This window comes from Cyrtonyx montezumae, unplaced genomic scaffold (genome assembly GCF_038088225.1).
Source record: "Cyrtonyx montezumae isolate F1298 unplaced genomic scaffold, pur_monq_1.0 scaffold_12, whole genome shotgun sequence".
Lineage (NCBI taxonomy): Eukaryota > Metazoa > Chordata > Aves > Galliformes > Odontophoridae > Cyrtonyx > Cyrtonyx montezumae.
In genome coordinates, this window is record NW_027071848.1 from 7,224,746 (window position 1) to 7,241,623 (window position 16,878).

The 16,878-nt window shown below is 41.2% G+C and overlaps 1 protein-coding gene across 3 annotated transcripts in view; it reads left to right on the forward strand.

Moving 5' to 3' along the window:
• Positions 1-1,432: 1,432 nt before the first annotated feature.
• Positions 1,433-16,878, forward strand: part of FAT3 (FAT atypical cadherin 3) — a 313,352-nt gene continuing 297,906 nt past the window's right edge. For all 3 annotated transcript variants that reach the window (XM_065729980.1, XM_065729981.1, XM_065729982.1), the window contains exon 1: positions 1,433-4,727. In XM_065729980.1, the coding sequence (XP_065586052.1) occupies positions 1,433-4,727 (3,295 nt within the window). The remainder of the gene's footprint in view (positions 4,728-16,878) is intronic.

The following is a 16,878-nucleotide window of genomic DNA, read 5'->3' on the forward strand; positions in this document are numbered from 1 at the left end:
CTCAGGCTCCTTTCCCTTCCTTTCAGTGAAAAGCCATCAGCAGGAGCCTCACCTAGAGCTTCCAAAGCACCTTCCAGATATCTCTGCCAGACTCTGCTTCCCCCGTCTCTGTATAATCTGGAAATATAGATACCCCAAGTGAGGCACTGGGACTAATATGCAGTTGGGTTGTATGAGGATCTCCAAATCCTCTTCAAACATCTGCTTATTGATTGCAGTGCAATAGTAAGGCTTATGATCCACCTTTTGAAACCAGTGGAAGGGCTCTTGCTGCTTCAGGGTGGAGAAATGGGACCATGTGTGGATTAAGGCAGGCTGCTGGTAATGAAGCCACATGTCTGATTTAGCCAAATTAGGCCTGGAGCTTATGGTGTGAAATTGGGTGCAGGAATTCACTCCAAGCAAGGATGTCATCAGGCTCACTTCACAGCAGGGTAGACAGTAGATTGGAGAAGAAAGTTTTTCCTAGGTTGGGATGAGCATGGGACAAATAACTAATGCAGCTTGTGTGGAACATGTTCAGTGTTTATCAGTTGAAAAATGTTCCACTCTCTCCTCGTATACTGCATGTTACCACATGTACTGGGTAGATAGTACTGATGGTAATTACAGATACCTTGAGGAGCATATGCAAGAGTGGACTTAAGTCTGATGTGCTACCTAGCTGTGTCATTTACTAACCTGAGTGTTTACCTGGAAACTCTGCTGAGCAGTTTTATGTTCTTCATTGTGTTTTTTCTGTTCTCAGTATCTAGGTACATGTATGCGTATGCATATGTGTATGCAATTACATTTAAATAGCCATTGTTCTTCCTTAATTTTGATTTTTTTTTGTAGGCATCAGTAATGGTTGGCTCTTATTTTTATGTACTACTTTTTCACGGTTTCTCAGATTTCATTATGTGATCTTTAACTGCCCATATAAATCCTGATAGCTTCAGCTGTCAAGGTGCTACATAGATAATGAGAATTCTATTCTTTCCAGCGTTTGGGTCTAAAATGGACTCTTCCAGTGTGCTATAAAAGCAGTGAGTTTAAATTTAATTGAAACTATTGGTAAATATAAACAATAATTTCAGAATGTGATTATATGAACTTATTCAAGTGTGTGTCTGCTTTTATTTTTTTTCCATTGTGATTATTATTGTGTACTGGCTACATGTATATATGGATGTGGTTAGATCCCATTGGGACTTCTGTCTTAAAAAGGTGTGTAATACGCATATATGTATTTCTATGTATGTGTGCATGACTGTGCATATACATACCCAAAAAATATAATGCAGAAATTATTGCTTTTGCGTGCATACAGCATTCTTCCTTTCTGTTTGGCTAAATATGTGGTAACTAGTTCTTTTTTCAAGACAGTTTTTACCTCTCAATCACTGACCTTTCTTTTTCTCTCCCTCTTACAGGCTGAAAGGATGATGTGATGGAGGTGAACATGGGCCACTGCTCAGGCACACGGCCCCCTCCACCTTGCCTTGCCCTTCTGCTTGCTGAGCTCCTGGCCTCCCTCCTCCAGGTAGCACACGGAGCCGCACCGCCTGGCTTTCACTTCACACATTCCATTTACAATGCGACCGTGTACGAGAATTCAGCAGCCAGGACCTACGTCAACAGTCAAACGAGAATGGGCATCACCTTGTCCGACCTTTCTTGGGATATCAAGTACAGGATAGTGTCTGGCGATGATGAGGGCTTTTTTAAAGCAGAGGAAGTTGTCATTGCTGACTTTTGCTTCCTGAGAATAAGGACTAAAGGTGGGAATTCTGCTATATTAAACAGAGAAATCCAGGACAACTATTTATTGATAGTGAAAGGGTCTGTCAGAGGAGAGGACTTGGAAGCATGGACGAAAGTGAACATCCAGGTTTTGGATATGAATGACCTAAGACCTTTGTTTTCACCAACCACATACTCTGTCACGATAGCAGAAAGCACTCCATTAAGGACTAGCATTGCACAAGTGACTGCAACAGATGCGGATATTGGGTCTAATGGCGAATTTTATTATTATTTCAAAAGCAAAGTTGATCTCTTCTCGGTACATCCTACTAGTGGCGTTATCTCCTTAAGTGGCCGGTTAAACTATGATGAAAAGAACAGGTATGATCTTGAGATATTGGCTGTGGACCGTGGGATGAAGCTTTATGGAAATAATGGTGTAAGCAGTACGGCTAAGCTTTATGTTCACATTGAACGTGTAAATGAACACGCTCCAACAATAAGTGTCGTAACGCATATTCCCTTCCCATCAGACAAGGAGCCTACCTATGCAGTCATTAACATTGACGACCTAGATGAAGGAGCCAATGGAGAAATTGAATCTGTTTCGATTGTGGCTGGAGATCCGCTGGAGCAGTTCTTTCTGATTAAAGAAGGCAAATGGATGAATGAGTATAAAATCAAAGAAAGAAAGCCTATTGACTGGGACAGCTTCCCCTACGGGTACAACCTGACTCTCCAGGCAAAAGACAAAGGATCTCCTCAGAAATTTTCTGCAGTCAAACTGGTCCACATTGCTAGTCCCAAGAAAGAAAGTATCCCCTTGAAGTTTGAAAAGGAAGCGTATGATGTTTCAATCAGTGAATTTTCACCTCCAGGTGTGGTGGTTGCAGTCGTTAAGCTGATGCCTGAGCCCCTGGGTGTAGAATACAGAATATCTCCTAGTGAGGGTGCTGAGAATTTTAAGATCAATCCCATCACAGGCCTCATTACTACTGCTCATTCCTTAAAAATCATTGAGAAGGACCTCTACGAGTTAGAAGTGTATACCAACAAAGGTGATGATTTAAAAGCACATGTTACCATCAGGTTAGAAGATGCCAATGATCACACTCCGGAATTCCAGCAGCCTTCCTACAGCTCATTCGTCAATGAAAGTGTCCCCGTGGGGTTTAGCGTGTTGGCAGTTTCAGCAGTCGATAAAGACAGAGGAGAAAATGGGTACATAACATACAGCATTGCCAGTCTGAACTCACTACCATTTATAATAAATCAGTTTACAGGTGTCATCAGCACATCTGAAGAACTGGATTTTGAGTCCTCACCGGAAAGCTACAGGTTCATTGTGAGGGCTTCCGATTGGGGTTCTCCCTACCGCCATGAAAGCGAGGTGAATGTTACCATATACATAGGCAATGTGAATGATAACAAACCCCTCTTTGAAAAGGTGGCATGCCAGGGAGTGATTTCGTCTGACTTTCCCGTTGGTGGTCACATTACTGCTGTTTCTGCTATAGACATAGATGAGTTAGAGCTTGTAAAGTACAAAATAATCTCTGGAAATGAGCTTGGCATTTTTTATTTAAATCCTGATTCTGGTGTCCTTCAACTTAAAAAATCTCTAATTAATTCTGGCATAAAGAACAGCAACTTTGGCCTTAAAATAACGGCCACTGATGGAGAGAACTTTGCTGATGCTATGTCTGTTAATATCTCAATAGTTCATGGCAAAGTGTCGTCAAAGACATTTAGCTGTAGAGAGACAAGAGTTGCACAGAGGCTAGCAGAAAAATTGCTCAAAAAGGCAAAAGCAAATGTGAAGTTGAATTTGGAAGATGGTTTTCTTGATTACTATTCAGTGAACAGGCAGGCACCACATTTTGACAAAGCCTTCCCAACTGATGTGATGGTTTCGGAGGATCTGCCAGTTGGTGCCACCATCTTGAGGATAAAAGCCTATGATGCAGACTCAGGCTTTAATGGAAAAGTAGTTTATACAATTTCTGATGGTAATACAGATAGTTGTTTCAACATTGACATAGAGACAGGTGTACTACAGGTTCTTATGCCCTTGGACCGTGAAAAAACAGATCTCTATATCCTTAATATTACAATTTATGATTTAGGTAAGCCACCGAAATCTGCGTGGAGACTGTTGACTGTCACTGTAGGGGATGCAAATGATAACAAACCTGTTTTTTTACAGGACAGTTACTCAGTTAACATTTTAGAAAGTACAAGTCTTGGTACAGAAATTATCCAAGTAGAAGCCAGAGACAAAGACCTTGGGTCCAACGGGGAAGTAACTTACTCTGTTCTGACAGACACCCAGCAATTTGCCATCAACAGTTCCACAGGAGTGGTGTATGTGGCTGATCAACTAGATCGGGAAACAAAAGCAAACTACACTCTAAAAATTGAAGCTAGGGACAAAGCAGAGAGTGGCCATCAGCAGTTTTCTGTTGTGCCTCTGAAGGTGTTTTTGGATGATGTCAATGATTGTTCTCCAGCTTTCATCCCATCCAGTTACAACGTGAAGGTGCTTGAGGACCTGCCAGTTGGCACTGTCATAGCTTGGTTGGAAACCCACGATCCAGATCTTGGCCTGGGAGGTCAGGTTCGATACTCACTGGTGAATGATTACAATGGGCGTTTTGAGATAGACAAAGCCAGTGGTGCTATCCGCTTGAGCAAAGAGCTTGATTATGAAAAGCAGCAGTTCTACAACCTGACTGTGCGCGCCAAGGACAAGGGACGCCCAGTTTCTCTCTCTTCTGTTTCTTTTGTGGAAGTAGAAGTGGTGGATGTTAATGAAAATCTCTATACTCCCTATTTTCCTGACTTTGCTGTCGTTGGATCTGTAAAGGAAAACTCCCGCATTGGTACAAGTGTTTTGCAAGTTGTTGCTCGAGATGAGGACTCTGGAAGGGATGGGGAGATCCAGTATTCCATCAGAGATGGCAGTGGACTAGGGAGATTCAGCATCGATGAAGAGACTGGTGAGTTTTGTTTCTTTCATAGAGATGTTCCTTTCGTAGAGATGTTTGCAAAAGGAAAGCTTATGCATAATTATTTTCTACCCTTAACAAGAAATTAATGTCTTCTTAACAGGAAAGATAACGTTATAAATAGGAATGTTCCAGGCACAGCAGTGACGTGATTTTATTACCTACTTACATTCATCATTCTGTGGGTGGGAAATAATGGACATTGCTTTTCAGTAGCTGTGTGATGACTCCATTTAAAAAGCAATGATAGTTCCATAAGGTCTCTTTTTCATCACAGTATTATCTGTTGATTGTTATAAAGTGCTCAGGTTACCTCAACAGAGTCACAACACTCACGACCTTGAATGTAACACTAAATCCAATGAAAGGAAGGAAGAGGCAAGCAATAAGACTTGCTTCATCCTATTTTTTTTTTATTTTTATTATTTGTTATTGATGAGAATGATTTTTTAATGGAACTTAGCAGTGTTGAATGAGATGCCATTCTGCATCATGTGCTTTACTGTAGCATGTGGTCCTCGTCAGTGTAGGCATCCTTGTATAAAGGCAGGAATACAAGGAAAGATATACTCAGCCTTTGGTAGCTTTTCCTTGGAGGCAGTATTATTGACAGAGTGAAGATTTCTTAGCTACTAAACTTCACTTCTACCATATCCTGTTGGAAAATGTAGAAAACACCAAGTATATAAGACCATCCAATAAGAAAACAGCTAACGAGTTGGCTGTTTAAATGTTTGATAGCTGTTGAGAGCAATGGTGCAGCTGTGGTACTAGAAGAAATGAAGAAATTAGACAATATTAATCAACAGTTATACTAAATATGTTGAGTCTGTGGGTTTACTGTGGTTTAAGCAGACTTTGTATGTCTTTTTTTTCCTAAAGCTTTTAATTGTGAATGTGGTATTAAAGCATAAGATTAACATGTATGTTTTGACAAATTCAAACTGTTTAATCAAATGACAACTTTCTAAACTGAACATTATGAAAAACAGACGACATTACAAATGCTGTGGATCTTGTCTGAACATAAGCAGTGAAAAATATTTTAGTTCTATTTGTGCTGTAGCCTCTGTGCTGCAACTGTGTACAGATAATAGTCAAAGTCTTCTGTCCAGAAACATTAAAGCTGAATGTCAGAAGTCAAGAGGACACCTCGTATAATTACCAGAAATTTTAAGAACTCACACAACCTATAAGATGTTAATAGAAGTGGAACATATGTGGGCAACATTATTTAGGCAGTTGAACATGAATTTCAGTCTTGAGCTCCTGCATTTGAAAATATTGGCCTACATTATTGAGTATCATGAAGTTCAGTTAAATGGGTTCTGTTCTAAGCAATGGGAGATTGGTCTGAATGCTCTAGCTTTGTTCTGAAAATCCCAGGATTCAACATTTGTTGAACTGAAAGGAACTGTTAAGAAAATAGGCTAAGAGGAATATAAGTTAGCATGTGTTGTTCATTAAGAAAGTAACTCGTTACTGCCCTGTGTCTATCCTACCAAGGGTGCTACCCAGTACTGAGTTAGGGCCCCTTTTCAGTAAAACATAAAGTATGTGTTGAGATGACAGAAACAGGGTTAGTTTGTTCCTAGAACTGAAATCAGAGCATCATAGAATCACCAAGGTTGGAAAAGACTTCTAAGATCATCCAGTCTAACCTCCATCTAACACAAATATCTCCTACTAAACCGTGTCCCTCCGTACAACGTCTGAACATTTCTTGAACACCTCCAGTGTCAGTGACTCCATGATCTCCCTGTGCAGCCCCTTCCAGTGCCTGACTGCTCTTTTGGAGCAGAAATTTTTCCTAACATCCAGTCTGAATCTCCTCTGGTGCAACTTGAGGCTGTTCCCTCTTGTCCTATTGCTGGTTACTTGGGAGAAGAGGCCAACCCCCACCTCGCTACAACCTCTCTTCAGGTAGAAATCCGGTTTGTGAAAGTAAAAAAACAATAAATAGTAATAACACAAAAGCAAAAAACAAAACAAAACATTGCAACAAAGCAGAACTTTCTAAGTTGCAAATCCTTGTCTTTCAGTAGTTTTTTCATGAAAAGGAGCCAATCCCATCAGCTACGCTGTCTCAGCCATTCCAGAAGATATTCCATACCACATTAGTTCACAATACCCTTTTAGATCCTTTCTGTATCTGTTTTGTCCAATTGTTCAGTACATCTTAAGCCATCTTGAAAGCAACTCAGAGAGCACTTGTATGCATGACTGCAGCTCGGCTTGTGTGGGAGAAGGATTTGGGGATACAGGAGCTACTCCAAGTCATGCTCTTGTAACTTGAGCGCAGAATTCGACCTGCTGTGTCAAACAGGACAAAACATTAACACTCTGCTCTTAAACTAGTGGCAGCTTAAATGCTGCTGAGTGATGAATCAGCTTCCTAGATGTAGAAAAGAGCTCAAGTCACATATTGAATTAATTTGCAAAGAGATAGCTGTTTATTTACTTTCAATGCAGTTAATTTGTCACTTTAAAACTGACCGACTCTTATTGGCTTAGGCACCGTCTCTCCTGAAATCTGTGAAGGTAAGCAGGAGCGTGAAGTACAACAAATCAATATTTTTGGCTACTGCCTTAATGAAAAGAAGACTGCAGTATCCATTATAATCATTGGGATATAAACTGGGCCAAATTCATCCTGAAATGTAAGCAGGCTGGACTCCAAGCAAGTCTGTGCTTTCAGCAGGATTCTGCTCGAGTACATTATTTTCATTATTTTTGTTGTTCTGCAATATTCCAGCATAGTGGTGTCAGCTGTGCTCCCTGGGGTGTGGTGATACCCAGAGAGGCTGTGGAGATTCCTGAAGACAAGCTTTACTGCATGGTGGATCCTTACTGTGCCATGCTGCCATGTGCTTCTTGGCATGATGGCTTTGTTCCTCTCTAGATGGATACAGTATATATAGGTACATTTAACTCCAGTTGAGCTTGACCGGGCTGCTGGGGCAGGTGCTTTTTGCAGCTCTACTTTCAGGTCTGAGCCTGTGGTCCATGGTGAGTAGGCTCAGGATTAGCCCACGTTGCCCTGTATGGGTAATTCTGCAAAGGGTTCATGTGCAAAATCTGAAGTTGTTGCAGTTTGGTAGGGTATGGGCCATTGTGATGGGATGGGGATTTTTGTCACACAGTATGGCTCTTCTTGCGCCATGGAAAACCACTTTTGAGGATTGTTGCTGTTGCATTACAGCATTTGTTGTTAAATACTTCAGTTCATAAGTGACATTTTAGGTATATTTGGTCTCACAGCCTCATAAGTAACTTCCCACTTTGTTTCTATGGATTTATTTTAATATCCTCTGTGAGAAGGCGAAGCCGTAATCTGTAAGTCAACAGAAACTCTTCTGCTGTAGAGGGCAACACTTCCTGACCTCCTCCAACTCTAACCCCAGTTTCACACTAGCTATTTAGCCAGCAGACTGTATGATTCTTGAATTTACAAAACAACTCATGAGTCATAGCAAAAAGAAAAAAAGAGGGGAAAAAAGTGTTGTTTTTTTTTTTCTCTTAGAACTCTCTTTATTGTTTCCTGCCTCAGCAGGCATTCAGTTTGTTGTCAGCCTAGGTGTACAGTTCAAACTCATTGATTTTCTGTCTTCATCGGCCTATTCATCGTCTCTTGGATAAATGTCACAAGCTTGCCATTTTAGGTATCCTCTACACTCAGAGGTGTGCAGTGTGATCTCTCCACTTGTGGATTCCGTTTTTCCCTCTGTTTTCCTTTCAGAACCACTTGTCTTTAATTCTCTTTTCTCTTGGACTTGAGATGTAATGTACATAATGAACTGTGATCATCTACAGACAGAGCTGGACTCTGCCTCTTTTCCATCTGCAGAAAACCAACAAAATCTCGTTCTTTGTTCTTGTTGTCTAGTGTGGGTGGTTAACTTTTTCCCTACACAGCTCATGGCTATGGAGAACCTTGAGGCTTTTCTTCATCCCTGATACCACTCCTCACTGGGTGTACTTCTCCACACTACCCACCAGCCTGTTAATTGCAGTTCCTTAGAAAATAATTGTGTAAAAATCCTCTTCCTTCCAGAGTGTTGTAACGTGAAATGACCAGAGATTATATAATAATAGAACCGTTGGAGTTGGAAGAGACCTTTAAAGGCCACCTCATCCACCCCCCCTGCAATGAACATGGACACCCACAGCTCAGTCAGGTGCTCAGAATCCCATCCAGCCTGACCTTGAGTGTCTCCCGGGATGGGGCATTAACCACATCTCTGGGCAACCTGTGCCAGTGCTTCACTCTTCTTATTGTAAAAAAAAAAATCCTTATATTCAGTCTAAATTATCTGTTAAAAGGTCCGTTAAAGGCTTTTTGAGATGTCAGCATGCTCTGAGCTTTCATCCTAATGGTAACTCTGACAGATACAATTTGTCTTTCAGAAGTGGTTTCTGTCTGAAGTTCTCGGCTGCCATCTTAAAATGCTGGATTTTCTCTACTCTCATACGTACACATTTGCAGTGCTAAAACCACAGCAAAGTGGTACATTATTTCTGTCTCAGGAGTTCACGAGGACTTCAGCAAATGCACATGGGCATTTGATGCCACCTGCCTTGGTGGAAGCCAGCAGTATTTCTGTCCTAGCTTAGCAGGGACATTGGTAACTAGCACTATTGTCTGACTTCTAGAGAAGTTGAGTTAGATGAGGTCACTTCTTGCCCAAATGCTGACATCCTCCTCATTTTTTTCATTATTTGTGGTTCAGCTAAAGAGCGTTTTGTACTCCAGCTACACTTTTTAGTCTGGCATGTGTTTTTACTCCTTACGCAGTTGATGTAACAGCCTGGCACTGGAAGAGTTTCTATATTTACCCCTACTTTACTTGTGGTTGTACTAGTAATAGAAAGGGAATGAGCTGAGCAGAAAGATGAAACACATTCAGCATCTTCTGCTGCTGGGACTTCTGTAGGCTTGGTAGACTTGGTGTGACAATGCCCCAGGATGCAGGTAATGACTAACTCCAGTGCTTGGGCAGGAAAACTGAAGCCACCATCTTCTGCTGCTTCTCAAGGAAGCACTGTGACATCTCAAATTGCATTGAAATGTGATGCGTAGAAAAAAATAGCTGTATTAAATAAATACGGGATATTTGATTGCCTTACAAAGCCAAGCCCATAACCATGGATTTAAATAGCACTTTTCAAACTTTGTAAATCCATTTTCTAAGGTTATTCAGGAACTTGAGTCCACTGATTTTTATTGAGACTTGAAAATTTGGCATTAGATGTCAGTCATTTGCACCCATGCACATCCCCCACTAATAAGAAGGCAAGCTGGAAGATGGCCCTGATAACTTGTTATCATTAGGTGCTTTCAGTCCTGACAAATTCCAATGAGTAAGCCAGGCCTGTCTTTTGCAGTACTGAAATCTTAAAGATGATGTTAAATGGAGGTGAATTTCAAATTATTATAAATTCCGTGGGTTTACATTGCCAAGTGTAGCAGTCTGGTGTATTTTGAGACCTCTTAAGGTGCCTCAGGAGTGATTGAAATTACTGACAAACTGTTACCAGAGTCCAAAAAGAAGCCAGTTGGTGTTGGAAAACCCTAATCATGGCTTCAAACGACTAATAATGGAAACAAGAAACACTAGACTATATAGTTTACAATAAAACAGACCTGCCAGCTCTGTTACATCTGTCTGGCAGAAGGGGATACATGTATTTCTTCAGACTCCTTCCATATTGTTGCTGTCTTCTAAAACAGTTTTCAGTTATTGTGTGTGCAAGTTGAAGGATACTTCCATTTATTACAATCTGAGTGGTCTGATAAATATTTATGTGGGACCATTACTAGTGTTTCCTTGAAACAGAATCAAGTAAAAATGAAAATGGTTTGTGATATGCGCTTTCTTTTTCCCTGACTTGTTTAATTTTAGCAAAGCATGTAAGAGCTGGTGACTAAATCTGTGAAGGCTCACTCATAGGCTTGAACTCACTGTGGAGTTTTGAAGTATTAGTGTTACAGATGTTGTTCATTTTCCTGGTGAGTGTAGGCAAAATTAACCACTGAGGGTAAGCATTGCTGAGCCGTTTAATTAGCAGAGGCTTTAAAAAGCAGTTTTAAGAGTAACTTTAGGCTGAGAAGAGCCAGTGGGTGCTGCTGTGTGCTGGCTCAGGAAGGGAGGATGAGGATGCTTGCAAGATTTCTTGCAGCTGTCCCCTAGGACTGGCGCTGGTTGATGCTGAGCCAGCTCTCCTTCATGGTTCTCTATGGGAAGGAGAGTGCCAGGTTGCAACTCCAGCCAAAATTTCATCTGTCGGCCTCTGTCTGTGTTATGCACAAGCAAAGCATTCCTAGGAGCAGCTATTTTGGAGTCTGCTGTAATGTGTTATCGTTACTCGTGAGTTATCTCTGGCAACTTTTAATAGGGCAATCTTCCCATCATGTATGGTATCCAATTTTAGGAAAGTAATTGTTAACACTTCTCTTTTTCTTTAAAATTAGTCGTGGTGGAGAAGTGTCTGCATTTGTGTATTTATAATTTCTCCATCACTTGTAGCTATAAATTGGTAAAGGAACAAGGCCAGTCGTGGTTTCAGCGGAGTGAATGTTTAAAGTTTTGTTTAACAATACCAACCCTAAAATAATGCCTCAGCTTACAAAAATATTTATTTTAAAGAGTCCTTTATATCACTTTGACATATTTTGAAAGTTTCCTAAGTGAGACCAGCCATGCAGAATTGTTCCATTCAAGCTGTTCAGCCCTCTTGGCTTTCTACCCCCTGAAACAGCTCATGATATACAGCTTTCATAGTTAGCTGTTGCTTGTGTGGTTTTCCTTCTTTGGAAAGTGTTTGGAGAACCTTCTTTGTTAGTAAGGATGCTCCTGATAATAGGATACTTCTCAATATCTGAGTAATTCAGAGTCATAGAATGGTTTGGGTTGGAAGGGACCTTTAAGATCATCTAGCTCCAACTCCCTGCCTGTAGGAAGGGTTACCTCCACCTAGACAATTTATTTATTAATAAAGAAAGACACAGTTTTTATTTCCTCCTAGCTTCTACTTTTATCTTGCTTGAGATTTGTTTCCAAGAGTATTTGTGCCATTCTTTTCTGTTATTCTGTCACTTAGCTTTTTGCTCCGAAGTGACCCCTGCATTATCCTGTGCATCACAATCCCTTGAGTTACACCCAGGTGCAGCTGTGTAAAGCCATGGGACCAAGCCACCCACTCTCAGACAGAATATTTCCTCCCTGTGTCTACCATTCAATCTAAGCATCTGAGCACCAGCCTTATTGTGGCATCACTTCTGACCATGATCTGCCTTCACATGTGAGTGATTCCTTGTAACTGAGAGAAAAAGGTACACTTCGGGGAAGGAAAAAGCATTTTGTATCTTCCAAGGCACCAGTGGAAGTCCATAGCTGCAGAAAGTGATGTTGTTGATGCAAAGGTGCCTGTTCATGAGTTCGTTGAGGGCAATGCAGGCAGTCCAGTCCTCATGTGATGTACTGAGGAGGAGGAAGATGGATGTTATTGCAGTGTCTGAGATTACATGTAACCATTTCACTGTGCTGCCTAATTCTTCACTGACACAAGACCAAGGAAGATGATTCTCTGGTGGCCAGTAGTATTGAGGACACAATTCCCATCAGACCCATGTGGCAGGTTGCGTGGCTTTTTAGGAAGCAATAAAATTGGACAGAGTTGGTGAGGAAATTTTGGGGATTGTTTGGTGGCACAGACAGGTGGTAACACTGGACTGATAAAAAACCTTAAGTGTATATTTCTTTCCTTACTTCAGTACATATGTAGTGTCCAGAATTTACCCTGGAAGCTGTCTTAAAGCATGCTTTGTGCAAAGTTGTTCTCTCTCCAAGGACTGCAAGTAGTGGTGAACCAGGCACTGGCTTGGAAAGCTCTTCCAGTTTTTCATTGCTCTCTCTGATTAAAAACTGTGTCACATTTCGAGACTGAGTTTGGCTATTTCAGCATTCATGACTTGGAACTTGTTAGATCCTTGTCAGTAAGGTAATTTTTTTTTTGAGAAGTCCTTCCTCCCTTGAATATCTCTATGTACATACAGGCCTACCTGAAAATGGATGTGTGGAGATGGGCTCCTACAGCTCACAGAGCAGATTCTTTTAATCTGTAGTCTGCTGTTTAATGTAAACATCTTTATTACGTTTTATACACTTATGGTGTCTTATTAGCATTGAAGTGTTGCCAGTAAGAAATAGCTGAGAGAAAGCCAAACTCTGTGTATGTGGGTGGGGAGCTTTCATTGCAGTTGGTTTTCATTAGGCATTCGCACTAACGAGTCTTTGTGTTTCTCAAACTTGAGTTGTCCATTGACATGAACCTGATGATTCTGTGCTGCTGCCGGTGTTCTGCTGAATACGGGGCAGGAATGTGGGCTGTGCAGCTGCATGCTCTGTTGGATGCAACCCCTAAAATTTCTTCTCATAGATAATGCTTTTCAGTTACATTAATGGCATTTTCTTTTTGTAGTTAAGCAAAATTTTCTCATGTTATGGGTGTGATTGACAGTTCTCTCAAATGACAAACTTGAGACACATTGGCAACCTGGTCTAGTGGGAGGTGTCCCTGCCTATAGCAGGGGGTTAGAACTAGATGACCTTCCTTCCTAAAACATTCAGTGATTCTCTATTCAGCTCTGGAGTAAGAGGTATAGAGATTTGCATCTAGGGACTGAGTGGGTGGCTGCCTATTCCAGTGAAAATACCAGATTTTGGTTATCAACATGAGCTTCCTATACAGAAGATCATCTTGAGAAACACAGGTTTGTAGACACTGGAAGATTCCCAGTCAGCAGCCCAAGCCAAAAAGTGGCAAAAGGAGCTGTGCACAGGGCTTGGGATGGGAGTCCGGATCATCAGCACCACAGGCAGTGATGGCAGATGCAGCCCGATGGGTGGCTGGTGAGAAATTGAGGTGAATTAATGAGATTTTTTTTATTTAGAGACAGAAATTCTATCCAAGGCAAAATGTGGGTGTCTGCATACATGTGGCCATTAACACTGATGAATAATCATCCTAGTGTCTGTAAGGAACAAAATTAAACTCTCCTACTTCTAACTTATGGGAAGACTAATTATTAAGAAGTGTTTACCTTGGCCTGAGAATAATCTGAATGTATGTGGTTTTAAACAGCCATCTGTTTCCACAATGTGAGGGCTAGATTGGTCCTTTTTTCACGATCGAAGCATTTGTGGTTTTTTTTTCAGTTTTATCAAAATATGCACAGCAGATTTGTTTCTGATTTGCAGATCATTGCAACCCCAAATGACTTACATGCCTATTTATTTGGGCATTTTTCCCCTTATTTCATTTGAAAGTTTTGCTGATAATTAGTGTTCTGGAAATGTAACTCAGCACACAGATTGTTAAAAATAGTTTTGCTTCTCACCACTGCTTCAGTTTATAAGGTGAGATTTTGTGAAAAAGAACAAACCAAACCCTCACTACGAATCCGTTAAATTTTTAATAACTTTTTTCCCCAAAAGCTTTATTTTTTTATGAGAGAATAACTATGGAGTTTAATTAAATTTGCCAGGATACTTCACAGTCCCCAAATACCTTTCATCTAAAGTACACAAATTATTTTTCACATTTTAATGAAGGAAGCTCTTTGATGTGCAATGTTTATGTAGTTTCCCATTTTAGTGATAGGGTGTGAGAGGTGCAGATAAGTTAATAGTTTGATTCTTTGAGGGGGGTTGGGAATGACAGTGTAGAAATTCATTACAACAGCAGAAACTTGGGGTGTTCAGCATCTTTGTTATGGAGTGGTACTTTACCACAGCGTACAGTGGGGTGGATTTTTCTGAGTCCCACTGTGTCTTGCCATACAAGACCACCTGTCTGATGCTACACAGGATCCTGGAGCTGGTGTTAAAATGAGTGGATTTTTTTCTTTCTTCTTGAGATGCTCTGCAAGGACAAACTGATCTGCCCTGTGCTACTTCTAATTGCCTCTCTTAGTGTTTGTTTTTTAACCTTGCTTAATTATCATTAGGCAGTAACTCTGAGGTGATGACAGATCGCAGTCCAACTCCATGATTAAGGCAGTTCCCTCTGGGACCATAACCTTACGTATTGCTGTGAGGGAAAGCACTGATAGCTGTGTGCACCAGCAACCAGATGTGGTCAGAGGGTGTCAGGAGCCCTGGGCTCAGCACTGAATGAGACCTATGGCTGGGTTAGCCATTTGCTAATGAGATCTGGAGCTCTTTATGAGAATGCAGATCCTTTGTGTCACAGTGTGTTTGCCTTTATCAAGAGACCTTCTTTTGAGCAGTGTGTGGTTTGGCATGGGCAGCAAGCAACTCCTGAGGTGCAAAGCATCCATCTGGAGAAAGAAAAATGATCAGAGAGGAAGAGAGCACCCACAGGGACATTTGGGTGTGAGGTTGGTCTTAATTATCATTACGGGGCCCTTCCAACTCAGTATGCTTTATGACTGATTAGAGACAAGATCAGGACTGTTCATGAGGAAGGAAGAGAATGGGCATTTAGCTGTGCTGTCCAAGGGGTAAATGACAAAATCTGTTTAATTAGTGAGACCTAATGAGTTTAGGACTGTTAACACTAGAGTTTACCCCTCACCATCTATTAATTGCCAAAAAGCAGTTCTGCTTTGTGCTAAATGTGGAAGGTAATACCTGAACTGCAAGCTATAATGAAGCATTTACTGAAATACTGGCACAGGTTGTCCAGAGAGGTGGTGGATGCTCCATCCCTGGAGACACTCAAGGTCAGGCTGGATGAGGCTCTGAGCACCTGATGGAGCTGTAGATGTCCCTGTTTGTTGCAGGGGGTTTCACTTGATGGCCTTTAAGGGTCCCTTCCAACTCAGATATGATTCTCTGATTCCATGAAGTTTGAATTTGTTGATGCTGAAGTAAAAAAAAAACAAACATTCTGTTGATAGAGGTCACAAACTGCAGCCATTCCTGAATGGCTAAGTACTGAACTTCTATATTGTTAATAGCACAGCTATTTCATGGGGATTTCCTTTAATTGTTTAATCTCTCATAATGAACATTAATCTGTCACTGGCAAAGATAAAATCCATCTAATTCTCAGAAAATCTGCTTCTCTTTGACCATACCCACAAATTAAAACCTCTCTGACACTGGTTGGAAGCTCTGTCTAGACACTGAGTGTGGTCAGAATTATCTGGGTGCTTGCAGGGAGGGGAACTGAGCTGCTGTACTATGCCAGGTGTGATCCAGTCCACTCTGATGAGAAGTTTCAGGCTATCCTGGAGAGTGCCCACAGGGAATGGGAACCTCTGGCATGGGAGCCGTGATTCCCTTTCCCTGCTCAGATGTATCCAGGAATCATAGAATAATAGAATGTCCTGAGTTGGAAGGCTCCCATAAGGATCATTGAGTCCAGTTTCTTCTCCACTGTAGTTCCTAAATCTACACAGAAAAAAACAGCTTTTTCTGGATTAACTTTATTATAGTTGAAGAATCTCATTTTTGCAGTAAAGTGAGGCTGTGATTCCCAGCTCCCTTTAACCTGGCATGTATCTGCTGAGGACCTAGAGAAAACAATCAGAGTACTCATCCTCGTTGGAGAAAAGTGAGAGAAGCAGTTTTCTGGTCAAATTTGTGGGCCATACAAACATTGGGCATTTTTATGGAAGTAGAGAAGGAAGATAAGCTACAGAGTTCAGGGATGGGTTGCCCTTTTGGTGGCTCTGTGGTCTTATGCTGGATTAGCATAACTGAGACCCTGTGGGTTTGAGAGCATCCATGCAAGGAGAATACAGGGCAGTAACTCTCGTCACTGAAATTCAAACCAAGATAAATAATCACGTTTTGTCCATATAGGAAATATATAATTCAATCTGTAGATGTTCAATGGGAAGTTTTTCAGATAAATGAGCATTGAATTTAAGCAGATTGAAGGAATAGTGTGGAAATAATATGGTCAGAGCTGCTGCCTTGTCCAGGCTTTGATGTGGAAGTAGCTGTACTGAATGAGCTAGCAGGATGTGTGCTAAGATGGGATTTGGTGTGTTAGCTGATTAGGATGGCTATTTGCTCCGTTGTAGTTATGGCCCGGACCCCTGAGCCTGGAGCTGATATCACAAGTACGAGCAGATATCAGATGGCTAAAGCTGCTTACTGTATGTTAC